This window comes from Pimephales promelas, chromosome 1 (genome assembly GCF_988280905.1).
Source record: "Pimephales promelas chromosome 1, fPimPro1.hap1.1, whole genome shotgun sequence".
Taxonomy (NCBI): domain Eukaryota; kingdom Metazoa; phylum Chordata; class Actinopteri; order Cypriniformes; family Leuciscidae; genus Pimephales; species Pimephales promelas.
In genome coordinates this window covers 39,387,440-39,407,608 of record NC_142769.1, presented here as the reverse complement: position 1 = coordinate 39,407,608, position 20,169 = coordinate 39,387,440, and the positions used below count along the sequence as shown (strand labels likewise).

The 20,169-nt window shown below is 40.7% G+C and overlaps 1 protein-coding gene across 1 annotated transcript; it reads left to right on the top strand.

Annotated features, from left to right (window-relative positions):
* Positions 1–204: 204 nt before the first annotated feature.
* cyp26b1 (cytochrome P450 family 26 subfamily B member 1) lies at positions 205–16,358 on the top strand. The gene is made up of 6 exons (XM_039659628.2): positions 205–1,032; positions 9,029–9,253; positions 12,294–12,569; positions 12,692–12,847; positions 14,918–15,199; positions 15,925–16,358. Exons 1-6 carry the CDS (start codon positions 829–831, stop codon positions 16,315–16,317), a joined length of 1,536 nt encoding a protein of 511 aa, XP_039515562.1. The 5' UTR covers positions 205–828; the 3' UTR covers positions 16,318–16,358.
* The last annotated feature ends 3,811 nt before the right edge of the window (positions 16,359–20,169 follow it).

Below are 20,169 nucleotides of genomic sequence, written 5' to 3'. Positions count from 1 at the left end.
TGGGCTCTCTTCCAGGTCCCGCACGCTCCAGCGCCCGGCCCGTTCACTTTTCACCCCGCCTCAGTTCGGTGGGGTGGGGTAAGGGGGGAGCCGCTTGCACCCTGGCCGAATGCCGCCTCACTGCCTCCGCTATATAAACACACATTGGAAGCTCGCTGTGCGACTCGAACTCACATTGAGAAACTGTATGAGAGAGAGAGAGCAAGAGCGCAAGAGAGAGGTAGAGAGTGAAACCGCATCAGAAAAGGGCTAGCGAGACGCACTACAGTCATCTGAAGATTTTACTGCTCATAGGCATCAAACTTCGGAGGATTATTTATTTCATTTATTTCTGCGTCTTCCTTATGACCATTACTTGAAATTGAGTGCATTTAAAGAGATTATATCGAGTTTTCCTGTAAAATATTTTTTTTATAATAACTAAAACCAATGAAATATTATTATTATTATTCAAAAAGTAATTAAAAGAGTTTGGGAACTCAATTTTGACAAGTTCACTCCAAATTTACATTTTTAATTTAAAATTCACGAGAATATTGGACAGCGATTTACAAATTCTAAAATGATATACAAACAATTAAGATCGATTTGTAACATCCAGCATTCTGTTAATTAAACACTTCAATTTATTCATTCCAGAACTTTGTTGCGTTGCCTTTTGGTGGGAGAATCTGCTCAGCTATTTTTTGCTTTTCAGAATAATTGTAGCAGCAAATCATATCTAAAACAGTAAGTCACTCATATATCCTACTCCTGAGAAGGCTTAACCACTGTAGTGCTCATCACTCCAAAGAGGTCTTTGAAAACAGCCCCCGGACGTTCACAGCCATGCTCTTCGAGAGTTTTGACCTGGTCTCGGCGCTGGCGACGCTGGCTGCGTGTTTAGTGTCCATGGCACTTCTTCTGGCCGTGTCCCAGCAGCTCTGGCAGCTGAGATGGACCGCAACACGGGACAAGAGCTGCAAGCTGCCCATGCCCAAGGGCTCCATGGGGTTCCCCATCATTGGAGAAACATGCCACTGGTTCTTTCAGGTAAGAGCTCCATCTCCTTTCCAAGTGTCTTTCCAAGTTTGTCGCACGCACACTGCTGAGGTGCGCGCCAAGCACCGCGGGTTCGTGCGTTCAGTGCACAGGCCTAATAGTCTCCATGTAGTTAAATAGATCGTTTAAGACACATAAAGAGTAGGATAACGTCCACTAATGCTTTTCGCACGTGTGTGCTCGTGCGTAATATTGCGCGTTAAAAAGAGAACAGCCTGTAGGTTAGTTATTCCCACGTGTGCAATTTAATCCGTGCCATATTTCCATGGTGTTAATAAGCTGTCTGTTTTAGATAGCCGTCAGTTTTTGTTTCATACAGCCAGTAGTCAATCCACGTGGAACAACCTGTTTGCAGCTGCCAAGAAAGCCGCGCTCAGTTCCAGAAATATTGTGGTCCTTGGCTTCCGATGCGCGCGAGAACACAGCCACTGAGCCCCGCTTGTCAAAGCGCGCATAAACTCTCCTTGGCGCACGGGATGAGATTGATTGCGAGGGCAGGTAGTGTCGCGCTTTCATTGAGTTTCTGTGTAATTACGCACGCCGGTGACTCTTGAAGAGCCCGTGTGTTGTGAATGATGCCGTGCCGTTGTGTCATAATAGTGCGCGTACTGTACATGCAGGGTATCTAAAAATCAGCCCAGTGTCCATAATATGCGTGTGTGGTTTTTTAAAAGTAGTTTATTACACGACCATAAGCTGTAAAGAAAAAAAAAGTACATAAAGTAAAAATCACAAATAAGTGTCTTTCTATATTAAATCCATGGTGCGCAGGGATGCTCCTGGACATTGGCTTGCAGTAGCTAGAGTGGGTTGCTTTAACCCACTGAGATTTTTTGAGATTCAATAGGGAGGAATGTCCTGGTCTGAGTGGTGTACAGATCAAATTCTCTGGTCAGGAATAGATTCTCCAAACTCGCTGGAAATCCAGAAGAGAATTTCCATGCAGTTGGCAGGCTCTCTAGAAAAATATACAGGCTTGACTGCATCTCAGAGGTATATTTAAAATGTAAAATATCTTTAAAATCAATAGGATTTGGACTGGTCCATTTGTGGCAAACTTCGTTATTTCTGCAGCTCAAGGCATGCCGGACTGCGAGGGGACTGAGAGCTGCCATGCAAACGTGCAATTCGAATCGTTGATATCTCTCTTTGTTGTGCTTCTGAAAACATGCAATACTTCTAAGACACCACAATAACTTTTTTGATTAGCCCCTTTTTCTGGTTCAAATATCTCTGTCTGTTGCCTCAAGACTCCGCGAAGCAGCAGCTGAATCCATAAGTGGGTCAAATGTGTGATTGACATAGATTTATGGACTTGGAGGAATCTAACTTTTTAGCGTTCTCTTGCGGTGTGTCTGTTACGAATTATGAAATGATTTTGTATTTTGTCTGTGAACGATTTTTTTCAGGTGACCACAAAAAATATCTGGTCAGAACTTTCTTACTTTGTCCCCTTCTCAACTGTGCTCCAAGTTTTGGGCTGAAATGGAGCATAAAATGAACTAGCACTATGCCAGGGCCATTACTTTTTTTGTAGGCTGATTTAGCGAGTTTATAGCGAGCTTATAGTTGAACATTCAGATAATAATGATGACCTGGAATTCATGAATTCCTTAATGAATCATGCACTGGTTTGCATTAAGAACGATAACTCCTTGATATTGCACAGTTCACCCAGTGGGCAACCCTCCCTTACCCTTACCCCTACCCCACGTCTCCACCTTGACCCAAATCACTCCAGTCTGGGTGGCAATAAAGCCGCCCACCAGGGGGTCAAAAACACACCCACACCCTTGGACAAAGACTACACGGCTTGGGGCTCTGATCAGAATTCCACAGAGCATGGCCTATACAGACCTCAGGGATTTAGGAACAGTTTTCCAGCATCCCCTCTCTCTCGCTCTCTGGCTCTCTCCTGGGGCTTGTCGGGATTAGCGAGCATGAAACGGGCATGACTGGCACCAGTGCGGTGTGGCCCCTTTTTCACCTCTGGAACGCACCACCAACCCCTCAAACAGCCTCTTGTCTTTAGGAACAGGGGACGGGGGGTGAAAGCGGAGGGGGCTTGGCAGCAGTAGTGGGAGGAGGAGGAAGGTAGGGGATAGAAAAGAGAAGAAAAGGGGGTCCCCGGGGTGAGCGCTCACACTGCACTGAACAACCATAATCTCTCTCCACAAAGTGTTTCCAGGTCAAAGGGGAGCCCATTCTCTCAGCTCGCCACATTTAGGTTCTTTGCGCTTAATTGTCTCTTGGGCTTTGCCGTTTGTTCGGCATTAAGCTAGATCGTTTCTCTCTGTTCCCCATATCCCGAGAAAATTCCCACATCTCCTCTCGTTTATGCATGGTCATGTGTCCCCAAGCACACCCTCTTTGGTGGGTACACCCAAGGGTGACTGATGGGACCTCAAGTCCTACTGCTTCTGCTCGCTCTTCCCGCCCTCTTTTTGCAGAAACGCTGTCTATACCCCAATGGAGACGGGCCAATGCACACTTCCTGAGAGAGATTCCAACGGGCTATTTCAGTAAATGGACATATTATCTTTATTTACGCTGAGACTGTGGGTCGACGTACGGAGAACTCCCCCCATGCAGTTACCTGCCGCTCTGAACTAATAAACACAGCAGCCCCCGTCCACACACACACACATACAGAAGGATCTACGAACAAGGGTCAGAATAATGAGTGATAGAAATAAAGAGCACGGAGCTAAACGATGTGCCAAGCCAAACTTGCTGTACACTTTTCAAATCCCCCCGCTCCATCCATCTTTCTTTTCATCTCGTCTTTCTTTATGGCGGCCGTACGCTGAAGAAACACATCGGGGTTATTCAAGCTGTATATGAAATTGCACCCCCAGGTCCCTCGCGTAGCACCCCTGTGTTTAGATCAACCGTAGCTGATCTCAATAAATATAATTAAAAGGGTTTTTTGTGATTTTAATAAAGGGGTCATTTGTATAACATTTCCACTGGCACACAAAGGCTACATTTATGTAGCGGGAGGCTCGACTGGTGTCCAATTTACACAGAAATTTGTATTTTTAGTCCTGTGTGGAATGGGGCAGTGGAAAAAAGCGGTCCTCTTTATTGCGCCCCCTTGTAAAATATCTGATAAATTTCTTTTCAAAATAAAAGAAACTATTGAACGTGGCGAGTTAACCCTTTCACCACCAGAGGCACAGAACAGGCATGTTTTGTGTGGTGTCGAAGATCACATTACTGAACACACATGTAAACACTTCGGATTTGTTTAACTGCTTTGAAATACGAGGATCTGTTATTCGTTTTGTCAGTTTGTTGTCTAATTCGTTCGTGTTTTAAGGCTTTAAATACATCAAGGATAAAAGTGACAAAAACTATGCAGCTGCACAAGCTTCTGACACAGATGTTCTCCTCCCAAGAGCCCCGAGTGACGTTTGACATGTGTTTCGCGGTCCAAATGACTGTGGAAAGCTCTTGGTCTTATCGCTGAAGATCATCTAACCTCACCCTCTAACGGAGTTCTCGAACCCAATCTGCCTTCGCTCAAAACAAACAGGCTTTAATTTGAGTGACAGCCAATTTTACTTGGTTTTTAAGAAAATTAGCTCATACAACAAAGCGGTTAGTAACCGCGCATGCGTGCCGAAGCTGACGGACGCACCGGCCGCATTCGTGTTTTTTGACAGTGCAAGTAAGCTGCAGATTATTACCTCATCGCTTTTCCAGGGTGTGTGGACGTTTTGTGCGTCAGTGACCCTTTTGGGTTTTTTGTTTTATTTTCGTTCTTTGCACGTCTGAGCTTCTGTGGCCTTGTGAAATGAGGGAGGACATTTCTCACCTTCTAGCCAAATGACATCTGCACGGCCAAGCCCAGCGCGTTTGTCTCCACATTTTGCCTCACGACCTGTTCTGCTATTTCCAGCCCGGCGAGTCACTTTTCTAAAAAGTAGACTGTGAACATTAAACCATTCTAATCGCATTTTCTTTTGCACACCTCACTTTCATTCACTTCCAAGCTAGAAAAGCATGATATTTTCCCATCTTCTATTTGTCTTTTGTACTTTGCACTTGTACTACACAGGTCAGGACTGGATTCTGTCTGGCTGCCCTTCTGTGTACACTTGTTTAAGAGGGAACCGTTGGCCCCTACATGTGTAAATACACACATGTACATGTGAGAAATGTATATGTGTTTTTGGTGATGTAGTGTGTGACCTTACATTGCAAGGTTTCACTACTCCGGGAGAGGTGGAAAAAAGTGGTGAGGATGACAGCATGTGGTGTTTAAAATGGACGTTCTTGTTCCCAGAATGATCAAACACACCAAGTTCACGCAGGTTACACATGACGTCAAAATAGAAATCATCTGAAGGGGAAATATGACAGAACAAAGACCATAAACAAACATAATGTAATAGAAATTACAAGTTTGCTCGTGCATAAATGTGTTTATACACAGAAAACAACATAGAGAGAGAGAGTTAGCCAGTGCCCTCATGTTGGGGCATGTGTGAAAGACGGCCTTGTCCTGGGTCTGTCAGGTTAAAAACGGCTCCTTTCTTTCTCTCATACTGACAGGTCCCACTGCTGAGGTGAGCACACACACACACACACACAATCATCCATCATCACACAAACTCAGTTCTCACCATGTGGTGAAAGATACTACATTTATTTTCCCCCCTCTTCCCCTGCATTGCTTTTGGATGTGTGTGTGTGCATGTGGTTGTTCATGTCAGCATTACCTCTTGCCCTCACACTCACCTGATATGTGAAATCCTCTGTGTCTTTAAGTATTGCCTGGCTGTGACTATTTCTCTCACCCCACACACTGTGCACGCAATGCCTGTGCCCCCTGTCTAACACCTGGCGAGGTCCCGGGATGCCATGTGTCTGTTTGGCCATGGTCAGAGTTTCTCTGGGGGAAACTCCGGTCATGCTGTTTTAGAAAAACTATCTAAAAACATTTCTTACTGACTTTTCTGAAGTTCCGATTGGTCGGTTATGATTCTAGAATCTGGAATTCTCTCACCTCTTCCTGATGAGGAACCAAAAAAGGCTTTGGATATAATATAATCCTGCCAAAACTATGAAACCCCAAAAACTGTCATTTGCTGGAAAAGTTTGTGAAAACTGAGAAAGAGAAGTGTGAAAGTGTGAAATATGGTTTAAGTTGTCCAGTACTGCAGGATTTACAGCCATATATTCTCCCACATGTTCAGCCAGCTCGGGTTAAACTTTAGTTGTTAAAAAAGTGAGACTTAATCCTCTTTTGTCTGACCTTGTCTAACCTTAATGCGCATATATCTTGTTAGTTTGATTTTAAAGTCTCACTATTTATTTAAGCTGATAATTTGTTGTAGGATTTTAGGGGCACATGTGGCTCATAAGACATTTGCTAAGTCTTCAGAGATCTCAGCCAGTCATGTGCTAAGTTTGAGAATATGGAAGTGCAATCTGAGTGAGATCAAGCTAGATAAGTCAAGATGGTTAAAGGGATACTCCACTTTTTTTGGAAATAGGCTCATTTTACCACTCCCCCAGAGTTAAACAGTTGGGTTTTACCATTTTCGAATCCATTCAGACGATTTACTGATATTTAGAAGAATATCAGTAACCAGACGGTTTCTGGTCTCATTGACTTCCATAGTAGGAAAAAAATATACTATGGAAGTCAATGAGACCAGAAACTGTCTGGTTACTGATATTCTTCTAAATATCAGAAAATCGGCTGAATGGATTCGGAAACGGTAAAACTAAACTGTTTAACTCTGGGGGAGTGGTAAAATGGGCCTGTTTCCAAAAAAAGTGGAGTATCCCTTTAACTAAAGCATCCGCTGTCAGAAATTAGGATGACTTGATGACAGACGTTTTTGCGTTATTAGATGTTTGGAAAAAAAAAGAATGTAATGCATTTTAGATGATGCACGTACATTTACTTTCTTTATTATTTGCCGGCATATGCTATAAAAAAAGTTCAAGGCCAAGGCATCATTCAAGAACTAATCTGTTTATTTGTTTATATATAGAGGCGAGAAATCCAGCCTCAGACCACAAATACACAAAAAGGGGTGGAACGCTTATTTGCCCATCTCAAAAGAGATTGGTAACTGGACTGACGGCACACAGGAAGGATGTTGGGAAGTGTTTGCCCTCAGAGTTAAAGCAGCAAAATGCACAGGGCCTGTCCCTTATATTTAAGACCAGGAGATGGCGGGAAAGTCAATGTGACATAAGCTTCTCTGTCCATTATATTCTGAAGAGGGTATAAAACCTCCTGGAAATATGCAGTTTGTATCTCAGATCTTGAGTTGAAGCTGCTTCATCGAGCCCCTCTCCAGTGGACAGCAAGCCAAATAAGTTTAACCTAATATCTTAAAGATTTAATGGGCAAACGAACCCCATGGTGTTTGTTTCAACCCAATCTCACGGCAATTCATACGAATTTTACGAGGTGGCTAATTCAAAACAATTCGTACGACCTCACTCGTATACGAATTAGTAAGATTTTTGCTAAATCCTACATATTTTACGAGTTGCCCAATTCGTATGAATTCGTACGAATGACATACCCCTGACCCCGCCCCTAAACCTACCCATCACGTGGGTTTAGACAAATCGTGTTAGGTCGTACGAATTCGTACAAATTAGCCACCTTTTAATCACTCGTACGAATTGGTCGTGAGATAGCGTTGTTTGTTTTAGTGTTTTTTGGTTTAAATACCCTGGTTGGCTATTCTTTTCACATTTGGACTGAACAGGCATTAACACACATAGCATGCTGAGGTAAAGTGTATTCAGAGTAGTTTCTCAGAGCCAAACAGGAAAAAAGCCTTGCATGCTGCTAAATTTATCCCTGAAAATAAGAGTGTGAGTGTTGGAGTGTGCTTGATGAAACTGGTCACAAAATTTGGTAAGGGGAGGGGGAGGGTGGCAAGGGGAGCAAACAGCTCTACTGCCACTTCCTGCCATGGGGTCAGTATGTGTGTGTGAGGCTGAGAGGTTACAGGCCGTCTTTATGTGCTCAGCAGACGTTTCGAGGGCTAGAGACAATTACTGTGTGTGTTATAGGGAGCGACTCACTCCAAAAGTGTAGAGTTTTTATCATGTTTGTAACTAACTACTGAACTGAACTTGAATGTGCTTGAATGACTATAAATTAGAATGAACTTGAATCACTATAATGTTGATGTTGTATGTAAATGTACATATAGCATTAACGTTGCAACATTTCAGTCAGGCAGATGTAATGGCTACACTTAAAGCATGGGCATGAGACACTATTCAGGTTTATGCGTCTTGCCCTGAGAAAGCCTGAAGTGTGTTGGTGTTTTTGGGGTAATTACTTTGCTTGTTCTTAAATTTTAAGTAAGTTTGCAGTATATGTACTGGATTCCTCGCTGATTAGCACATTCAGACACGCCAACTTCTCAGAGCTAATGGCTGCGCTCATATACTCATTAGATCATTTCTCTTAGCAAAGGCTCTGATCCTAAAGGCTAAGCTTGAGCCCCTTCTTAGCAAAAGCTAACCTTACTGCATAAAGAATGTTGTGAATGGGACCCATATGCCCCTACAATACAAAACAAACAAGAGGGCTAATCCCACAAGACTAACACCCTTCATTCCAAATACCTATTAGCCCTAACACCTCATTACATCTGTAATATTCAGACAGAAATCTCTAAGCCTACAGTGTTGTGTTCAATTTAAAGTGTTACTGCTAGGCTAAAGGTTAATTATTCAATTGGAACTACAAAGGTAAAACTGCTTTTCTGTTTATCGTAGAAAACTGACAGCTGTGTTTGGCAGAAAAAAGCGCAGCATCAATGTTTTGGGTATAAATGTCCATTTAGGTCCATTTAGCATATAAAACACTCTAATATAACACAATTTTAACAGTAAACAACATTTTTGCATTCAAACATTCTGTCTGCTCCACTCTTAAATGCCTCTGAGTATCTGCAACTAATGTATTTTCTTCTTTTCTGCTTCTCTTTTTCAGGGTGCAGGTTTCCATGCATCAAGGAGGCAGAAGTATGGGAACGTATTCAAGACCCACCTGCTCGGGCGGCCGCTGATCCGGGTGACGGGGGCAGAGAATGTGCGTAAAGTTCTGATGGGAGAGCACAGCCTGGTCACCGTGGACTGGCCCCAAAGCACCAGCACCCTACTGGGTCCCAACAGTCTGGCCAACTCTATAGGAGACATCCACCGCAAAAGGAGAAAGGTCCATATCCAGTTGTTTACTACTCAAATGTAGTTTTATTATGTGTGGGAACTATCCTTATCTGCTAATGGATGTTTTTTGTGTGCTCCATTTCCCTGCCTTGCCAATGAAAAATGTTTTGAATTAGTGAATGGACAAAACAGAGAGTTAGAACGAAAGATGGAGTGAAAGAAACAAGATAGAAGGTCGAATGGAAATGGTCTGCCATCCATAGGTCTAGATTTGGAGATAGATACCCACAATGCCTCGCTCCTCTGTTACGCATAACAGTCTGCTCACAATGACCACATGGAGGATTACGCTCATAACTAGCTTCTCCTCAAATCCAACCCATTGTTCTGGGACAAAATAGCTTTTTTGTAGACCATGGTCCTCTTCAGTCACTTGGAGGCTTGAGTTTCACCCCACACACCTGTTCCATTGAAGGGTCAGCGGGGTGTAATCAGTCTGGTTAATCCTCCAGGTCCCGGGCCTCATGCAAACTCCCTAATGACTGCTAATTAGTCAGCCTGCTTCAGACGGACAAAGACCGCCTTATGGACCCCTTCAACCAGGTTCCAATGTCCCGCTTTGCACACTAATGTCATAAGTGTATTTTCGTTTGTTTTTCAACCTCTCTGGAGATGTACAGAATTCCATATTTTTGACTGGATGGGTAGTACTTTCATCAACAAGTTCCGCCCCTAAGCCCTCTGGGACATTCCGATCTGCCCATTTGAAGACTATTGGTATACATTTACACGTATTAGAGAGTTGCCGAGTGCAAGCATTGGAACCAAATGGCCTCAAGAGCTCTGGATGTAGCTAGTGACAATTACATAGAATATGAAAAGTTGAGTTTAATCTTAAACTGGCTTTGTGTCACTAACAACATGCACAACAGTTCACTGATTAATATTAGATACAAACAAATCAGACCTCAAAAAGTGGCCAGAGAGCAGTAGACCTAACAAACCTAACTGGTTTTGGTAGGAATTTGGTAGAATTTATTAGGTTGGCCAGTAGAGGGCACAGGATCTTAATTCTACACTCACCTGCCTACACCAAAGTGCTCTCCCTGTGAATGAGAGATTTTGTTTTAGTCAGCAGGGGAGAGAAAGAGAGAGAGAGAGAGATTGGAAAAGCAGAGAGAAGTGTAAAGAAAGTGAATGGTTTGGGGGAGAGAATAAAGAGGTCTTTACATTCTGGTCAAACCAGCAGCTTTGAGCAGTTTCATATAATTTAAGACATATGGAAATTATTAGGGTGGGGGAGTTTTAAAAGGCCGTGTGGAAGTATGTGTGTGTGTGTGTGTGTGTGTGGAAAGTGCAGTACAAGAAGTCACGTTTTGTAATGAAGACAGGCGGCTGTTTTTTTTCCAGTAGTGTTCTAAATCCTGTATAATGGGGACTGGCATTAGTGGAGCTTGACTGACGTCTGTCTACTATGCAAAGATTCGCAATAGGAAAGTAGTAACCTTCAAAATTCCCAAACCAATAAGCAGTATAAATATGGTGTAATATTTCTATATTAGTGTATGGTTAGTACTGGTAGCTAAGAGAGAAACATTGTTTGTTTTTCCTCCACACTCGTGAACCACTGTGACGTACCAGAAAAAGATTAGATGTTTGTAATGTAGTAACATGGACAGATCGCTGGAGTTTTTATATACAGGGAGAAGGACTAAGTATAAATAGGTATGAAATATGATTTTAATAACTAAATGATATACTAACAGCCAGCTAATTGTTAGAGATAGAGAAGAACAACACGGAAAGTAGACACGAAGAAATAGGCCTTGGCAACAGAAAGTCAGACGTGAGGAGAGACAGGAGGAGGACACACAAGTCTCCGCCCTCTTCCCTTTACTACTGGAAAAAAAAAAAAGCGGGGCGGAGACAAGGTATTTGGAACGAGATGGCATATAAAAAGTGCTATTGTTAGTCGTGGAACATGGATGTTATTTCACTAAACAAACCAGCACAACTGAAGCACATTAAAAATGCACTGCTGCAGCCAGGAAAATCTTACCTTCTCCTTTCACCATCACTGCTGATGCAGAGGGAAACTCTCACAGATATTCTGAGAGAGCGGTGGAGGTAAAGGTGAGTGGCAGTTAACAGTATGAGAAGGTCAAAAATAGTGACGACTTCAGAATTAATGAGAATGTTTCATGCTTCATACTATTAGACAAATAAGCTTGGCCTTTAAGTCCCGACTGTGGCTTCAGGATAATATTTTCATGACATTTCTTGCCCGTAGAGCACAGATGTGCTGTTCTGTGACGGGTGATGTGATTCATGGGCCAGCTGCATTGTGGGAAGTGTAGTTCAGCAAATGCAGGTTCCTAAAGAAAATGTTTGGCGCTTTTGGAACAGTACGTCTGCCGTCAGATAGCGTCACATATCTAGACAGGTTCATAAACCTGCATGTTTTTGGAAGCCGATCCCTTCCATTGCTCTCTTGGGTCTTTGGTAAAATACATCCTTCTTATGAAGATCAGATCCAGTTTTGAGCTAAATAATTGTATTAAACCAACAGACTGATCTCATGAAATGGCGTATGTATGACACGCCAATTTGTATTTCCATTTTTGGCGTGCTATCAACACGCATAATCGGTTTTCAGTGTGTTTATGAACGCCGTTGACTTAATGTTTCATTACTGTATATATACATTTTTGACCTACCCCAACAACCCCGTTCCTAAACCTTCCCGTCACTGGGGTTAATAACATTTATGAGTCTTCCCCTACCATCCTAGGAAAAAAATATCGCTCCCCAGATGTAGATCTACATTTTACTTTGTTTCGCTCGGACATTTAACGGTGTGAACATACATGCGGAATCACTCGGACATTTAACGGCGTAGACATACGCATACACGCGGATCGCTCAAAATGCGTATAGATAAGATGCCACTTGACTTGAAAGTGGCGTGAATGTTTATGCAAAAGTCATGATGTCATGTTGCAACCAACAGCAATTTATGATGTCATATTTGTTCTCTAGCACATTTTGCAAAACAGCAGACTGACCTCACTTTCACTTGTGTTTCCCAGATCTTTGCTAAAGTCTTCAGTCATGAGGCTCTGGAGAGCTACTTGCCCAAGATCCAGCTGGTCATTCAGGAAAACCTGCGGGTGTGGAGCTCCAATCCTGAGCCCATCAACGTGTACCGTGAGTCCCAGCGGCTCTCCTTCCACATGGCGGTGCGTGTGCTCCTGGGTTTCCGCGTCTCTGAAGAGGAGATGCGCAGTCTTTTCCACACTTTCCAAGATTTTGTGGAGAACGTTTTTAGCCTTCCCATCGACCTGCCGTTCAGTGGTTATAGGAAGGTAAAATGTCAATATGTATTGTCTAAAAACAGAGGAATGGATTAGATTGTCTCTGTGTATTAGGTACACAGAGAAGTTTACTAATAAACTTCAATTAATGAACTTGTTTTGTGTGTTTGCAGGGTATTCGCGCAAGAGACTCACTCCAGAAAAGCATAGAAAAAGCCATCCGAGAGAAACCACTCCACACACAGGGGAAAGATTACACTGATGCTCTTGATGTGCTTCTAGAAAGCGCCAAGGAGAACAACACAGAGCTTACTATGCAGGAGCTGAAGGTGAGAGTAGCACCATTAGCTATGCTTCATATTTTTATGTGCATTTTGGGATATTGCGTAAATATCGGCAAAATGCGCAGAAATACAAAACATGAAATTGAGGTAGATACATTTTTTTTGCGCATAAACTACAGGAAACACATTTACCAAATAAATCCCTCGATGCACAACAAATAACTCGCATGGATGATTTAGTTTAATTCACAAATTTGGATGGAAACATAGCCACAGCTTTGTTCCAAAAAATAATTTCAAGGTCTCATATGCACACTTTCCTTTGTGAAGGCTGTTCCTAAACAGAAATCATTAAAAATCATGATATTTAAAACAAACATAGTGAATAAAACTTCACTGATCAGTAAAAATGTTAATGATTATAAACATATAGCTATATGATACTGAAACCTTTTCATGAATTGTCTCATCAGACTGTTGGTGTTGTTTCTGCTTCATGTCATCAATGTGGCAACATACTAATGTCAAGTTCCATGGGAATCAAATTTGAGCTCCTCTTGTGTACTTTGCCTACTGAACACTATTTGTGTCATGCGAGAGGGAGTGTTAAGATGGTTGTAGTGCATGTAGGGTGTTTTAAGTCCTTCTGTTAGAATGCTTTCTCAGAAGGTAGCTCAGCTGCCTGTAGGCAGTAGAAAGCAATGCAACTCATTAGATGCTGGAGCCTGTTAAAAATTGAGTAGCCGCCTAGTCTGCATAATAGTGGACTTCATTGACACGATGTGCCGTCTCACTACAGTAAAACAGAGGTATTATATCACCAACCAAAGACACATTTCAAGACAATTTGAGATGGCATGTGCTTTACATTTCCTTATCCATAAAACTGTTCATGGAATTCACCACACAGTCGTCCTTCCAGTCTCTTTCTACGGATCATTTTCTTTTCATCAGATGATTTTGTTTTCAGTGTGAGGTCAACTTGTGATTACTTGATTACATATTAAAGCAAAAATGGATTTGATTTTGAGAGGCTAACAGGGACTCTCTGACAGCACACTTTACCCACTGACTGTTCTCTTTATTTCTCGTCTCTCTCCTGCTCAGTTCTCTTGTGTCATGCCCAAACCGGGATGACAGACATTTAATGATACAGATAATAGTCGATAAATGCTTTCCTGTAGGTTATTGTTGCCTGGTTATTCCACTCAGCTCAGAGGTTTTAGCTTTTTTCTTCTCTAAGGTACATGTGTAGTCTCCTCAGACAGTGGCGGCAGGAGTGGCTCCCAGGCCTGTCAACACCAACTCACTGGCAAGCAGTTAAAAAGGGAGGTAGGGAGAGAGAGAGAGAGAAAAAAAAGAAACCTGTGTAAGATGGCTGCCAAACCTCAAAGAAAAAAGAAGAAAGAATGAAAGAAAAGAAATAAAGAAGCTCCGTCCTAAGAATTTAGAAAAAGTCAGACTGCGGTGGAACACTTTAGATTAGGGAACACATATTTACTATTAATTAGGAGTTTTACCTCACTAAATGTATTGATAGTAAGTAACTTAATTGTTGCAGTGGCTATATGGGGTAGAGTTAAGGGATCTAGAATATGGTCATGCAGAATAAGGCATTTATATGCGCTTTATACGTTTTAATAAACAGTAAATATGCTAGTAATATGCATGCTAAACAACTGGTTAATAATGAATAGTGTTCCCTAATCTAAAGTTTTACAACTTTTTTAATCATTAAAGAACCCTGAACATTTACCGTTTGCACAAAAATATTTCATCTTCTTGAGCAAAAAATCATAGTAATTCTTCTGAAAAACTCCAGCTTATAATATTTCACAATATTACAGTTTTTTCAATCAAATAAAGGCAGCCATAGTGAGCGTAAAGCTAATTTTAAAAAGCATAAAAATCCTGCTGACCCCAAATAGTATCATTGAAGACATTTAACCAATTAAATATGACAGACACAAGTTTCTGCAAAGTTTTTCAACAGCAATCAAACACAAATCATCAATAACTATGTAAATGTGCCAGAAGTGTTAAATATCTTTGACTATAGCTTCCATATATCAGTGTCATTTAGTTGTTGCATCAACTTTTCTCTTCCTCCCTCAGGAGGCCACAATTGAGCTGATCTTCGCTGCTTTTGCCACAACAGCCAGCGCCAGCACATCTCTCATCATGCAACTGTTGAAACACCCTCCAGTGCTGGAGAAGTTGCGTGAGGAGCTGAGGAGTTGCGGGCTGCTGCACGACGGCTGTCTATGCCAGGGTGAACTACGCTTGGACAGCATCTTTAGCCTCAAGTACCTGGACTGCGTGATCAAAGAGGTCCTGCGTCTCTTCGCCCCCGTGTCCGGAGGTTATCGCATTGCCACGCAGACCTTTGAGCTCGACGTGAGTTGTTGTGGATTTGCAGCTACTTTCCCACAAGAGTTTACTTATCCTTATGTCTTTCCTAACATGTATGGCTTACTTTCTTCTGTGGGAAACAAACAAAAAAAGATGCTTTGAAAAATGTCTCAGTGGTTTGTGGCCATGCAATGAAAGTCGAGTGTTGTTTGGACCACTGCGTTCTTTAAAATATCAGAGAAGAAAGTCATACAGGTTTTGTAAATGATGTCAAAAAACATTTTTTTTGTGTGTGAACAATGTTTGTGACATGTATTGAAGTTAATCTATTCTATTTTTATCATTCTAACCATTATTTTAGTTTATTTACATACTATAATGTTATGTTTTAGTGCTGTCAAAACGATTAATCGCATCCAACAAAAGTTTGTGTATATATATATATATTCTCACACATATTATGTATTCACAAACTTTTATGTTAGATGCAATTAATCACGATTTGTCGGTTTGACAGCAATAGTATTTATTATTATTTTAAAATGACTTTTATTTTTTGAATTTATTTAATGACTTTTTATTTATTTTACGTGTTTTATTTGAAGTTTATCAGTCATTTGGTTTTGTGACTGTCATTTTTATTATTTTTTGAAATATTTCTAAATATCTTAAATTTCTATTTATTTCAGTTTTAGTAAGTTTTATACATTTATTTTTATTTTGAATAGTCATAACACTTCTTCTAACCTCGTTTTTTGTCCGTCTCTCAGGGTGTACAGGTACCTAAAGGTTGGAGCGTCATGTACAGCATCCGCGACACCCACGACACCTCAGCTGTGTTCAAGGACGTGGAGGCCTTTGACCCAGACCGGTTCAGCCCAGAGCGTAGTGAGGATCGCGAGGGCCGCTTCCACTACCTGCCCTTCGGCGGCGGCGTTCGCTCCTGCCTCGGCAAGCAGCTGGCCACTCTTTTCCTCAAACTCCTGGCCGTGGAGCTGGCCGGAGGGAGTCGCTTCGAGCTGGCCACGCGGACATTCCCACGCTTGATTTCGGTCCCCGTGGTACACCCCACCGATGGCCTCCGCGTAAAATTCTTCGGCCTCGACTCCAACCAGAACCAGATCATGGCCAAGCCGAAAAACACGCTAGACGCCACCGTGTGACAGGCTGAGAACTAACAGACTTCATACTTGGAGCTGTCACCTGAAGTTTGCCAAAAATGTATAGTCTATCATTTGTAAAGAAGTATATCATAAAATATATAAATTTAACTGAACGTATTGCTACATCAGGAGAGCACAAGAGGAAGGTTTCAGAAAAGAAGACAGATCCGGAGGGTTAAAGGAACAGTCACATAAGCCGATGTAGATTTCACAGGGTATGGCCAGTTCTGCTTTAACCAGCGCAGGACGGCTGTGGAGGAATCAGTCTTGAAATAGTTTGAGATGAGTGTATTTTGTTTGTGTGCAAGTGTCTGGATGGTGAGTTCATTTATATGTATATACAGTATGTGTGTGTGTGTGTGTGTGTAAATACACAACATGTTTTTCTCGTGCAAATGTGTGCGCGTGCCTGTTTGCGTGCGTGGACAGGTTGTTATTCAGTTAAGGTATTAGCAGTTAGAGTAGGCAGTGTAAACTAGAATGAATGGGATGACTGTGTAATTTACTCAGGTGTGTTAGCAGTACAGAAGGAGCTTTCAGACTAACCCAGTACTTGTTATACATGCTCTGTACATAAGTGACAATTCATAATATTCTTTTTAAGAGAGCGTGAAAAGGAGGCGAGAGATGAAGAGAGAGATATAACTAGACATAGATTATGAGAGAAAATGAACCTGTGCAGGCTCTCAAAACAAGCTATAGGGGGAATGAGGGACTCATTCCTGCTGCAAATTTTTATATCTGAAGACATTTATGAAAAAAAGTCTGTCGTAAACTGTCGTATATGCTGCTTTGGGAGTCGCTTTTTATTTATATGATGGAGCAGAGTGCCAACTGACCTCTGCTGCTCCACATCAATATATGAAGAAATTATACTGAACATACAGTAGATGATGGTGGAACGGAGTGGACAATCATCGGTCATTAACTCAATAAACCACCGATCAGGAGAGCTTTCTTGAGATGCCTCTGAAGGGACTTTAAAAGCGGTTGAGTGAGAGGCAATAGGATTCCCCAGTGCGGGTTCTTCTTTCACTTCCTCTACAGGCCACGCAAAGGACTTTTCTTTGATAAAATATGCCACTGATCTTTTTTCTTTTTTTTAAAAGAATTGATGAATGGATGAATTAAAATAATGTCTGCTGCTTTCAGTGTACCATTTTTCTAACAGAGAGTAGATCGCTACCTTCAGCTACAGTTTTGCTATTTCTAAGCAAATGTGAGTGCACAAGGAATATCACCAATTAGAAAGCCATGGGTAAAGCATATTTGCATTGTCTAATATCCTAATATTCTTGCTATTAATATTATTATTGTAATAAATCTTATTTTAAGTGCTATTTTTGTTATATTTCAGAATAGAGTTCTAGTATAAGTAAAGTCTGTTGGTAAATACTGTTCTATTTAGAATGATACGGATTTCAGTTATACTATATTGTACACTGTTTAAATGTTAATATGGTTTTTTTATGTTATTGTAATAATTATAATTTTTGGTTATCATTATTATCATTGCATTTAGTTAATATTAATAAACAGAAGCACTTGCGAGGTATGTTTATTTTGAGTGCCATTTGACTACATGTTCTGATTGTTGAGTTTGTCTGTACATATATTTTATTCCTTTTTACAAATCCACATTTCACTTAGTTCAAATATGAATGTTTCCCTCTTTTTTGTTACAGTGATTTTTAAATGTACTTGGTAATTTTATAAACCCTTGTAATAAACTATAATGTGAAAATCAATCACTCAGCTCTAATTCTTTCCTACGATCCTGCCTCATTCTGCTTAACGACATTAACGACTTCCTTTGCCACTTAGTCTCGAGGGTGTCTGGATGTGTTTTGAACATGATTTTTAAAATTATGGCTAAATATTTTAATTGTTCACCACATGCAAGTCTGTTTTACATCACCTAGGAACCACAGTATATCCCTTTGATGTTTGCAGTCATATTGTGTGAAGGGAAAAGAAAGCTGATCTCTCTGATGTTCACCCTTTTTGATGTGTTGATTCTTGATGCCCAGACCTTTGTGTTTGTATATATACACGGTAAATACACTATGAAGCAACAATACTTTACACTGTAAAGTAACCACATCCTCAAGTTTTCACCAATACTTACAGTAGTGATATGAAGACACACACACACACACACACACACACACACACACACACACATGCACACTGCTGACAATTCAACAAACAACAGCTTTATTCAATAGACGCCAGATGTGTTGACCAGCATTCACTTCAAAGATCTGCCTTATAGCACACACACAAAAAAAAAAACATCCTCACCATGTTCTCATTTTTGCTTTGGAGTCTTGCTTATTCATTTATGGCTTTCTTTGTTTTTCAAAAATGTTGTTTAGTTATTATCCAAGTATGCCCTAACAGCATTCTAGAAGTTGTTCATTAGATACTTTGCATGAAAGGATAATGCCTTCAGTTCAATATGTTAGATTTTGTTTGAATAGCGCTTTTTTAATATTTAATGACAGTGACCCATGTTGTAAGTGAAACTGGATCACAAGAAAGGTTTCTCATTAGAGATAACTAATGGGGTCACTTCCTTTTCCCTTTATCTGATAACTTAATCAATACTGAAATTCAAATCAATGGTGATGATGATATTTACTCCATGACATAAAAAGCAAAAAGGTCAGGGATCAATTGAAGACATTAACAGAAGTAAACACTGTATTGACGGTACAAGATTTTTATTAATGCAAATATTTTGAGCATGATTACCCCTGAAATGTATATTAAGCCACGCGCGTTTCCACCGCAATTACCAGGAACTATTTGTCCCAGGCAGGGTCGTATTAAGAGCTCACTGGGCCCCGGGGCTATGAGTTACTGCAGGGCCCCCCCACCACTTTAGGTCACCAACTACATGAGCTAAATGTTATATTATTATATGAGTCATTTTATCCATCTATGATATACTTCACAGTTAAGTTATGTTACTTTTAACACGATTTTTTTTTTATCATATCAAAATGTATTGCGACTAAAATTTCATAATTATTGTGACCAATTTCAATATCACCAAAAATAATAGTAGCTTAAGAAAATAATCTCAAGCTTACTGATGACAAGAGTCAAAAATTAAAATAGAACAAAGGCACAATAAATCGACTTATGAAAAACTTTAAGCACTGAATAATATTATATTATATAAAGTAATCAAATATACATTATAGCCTACATGGTTTTTCACTATAAATTCAACATTCATTCTTGTTAATTTTGCAATAGTAATTCAGTCAAATACCGTTAAATTACTTTCTTTCTGATGTTTGATTAACATTATTGACACACATGGCGACAGCATTCGGATTCAAGTGCGCTGTGCAAAACCGTCTCAAGTTCACCATGGTCTCAAAACCAGTATTTACAAAATGAATTCTCTCCCGCTGCTCACTGTGCCTGAGCAGTTTGAAATAATTTGTATCCAAACCACAATGTTTAAAAACGTGTTTAAATGATAAACTTACATCGATGCGCAGCAAAATTTAAATTTTTCTACCGGATATGCAACCCGGTATCACGACAAGACGTGAAATAATCACGTTGGTCCACTTTGGAAAACGTGTAGATGTTAACCCCCTCAAACGTGAAACTTACAAGTTTGACCTATTCTACACGCAATCGCCTCTGCCGTAACGACCAATTGGTTTTCATTAAATCGAGAAAAAATGGAATTTTGTTTTATTGACGATCACTGAGAAATGTTCTATTAATTAAAATGCAAAAAAGTATTATTTTCAAGGTGAAAAGGATTCATTTGCCTTGATCCACGCCGAAAAAAACGTCAAAATGTCACGTTTTAATAGCCAAATG

What these genes read in the sequence shown, in the direction of transcription:
- cyp26b1 (XM_039659628.2), top strand. Translation starts at nt 829, where the DNA reads ATGCTCTTCGAGAGTTTTGACCTGGTCTCGGCGCTGGCGACGCTGGCT. An exon ending in TTACTATGCAGGAGCTGAAG is followed by an intron (nt 12,848 to 14,917) that starts GTGAGAGTAGCA and finishes TTCCTCCCTCAG; the next exon opens with GAGGCCACAATTGAGCTGAT. An exon ending in CGCAGACCTTTGAGCTCGAC is followed by an intron (nt 15,200 to 15,924) that starts GTGAGTTGTTGT and finishes TCCGTCTCTCAG; the next exon opens with GGTGTACAGGTACCTAAAGG.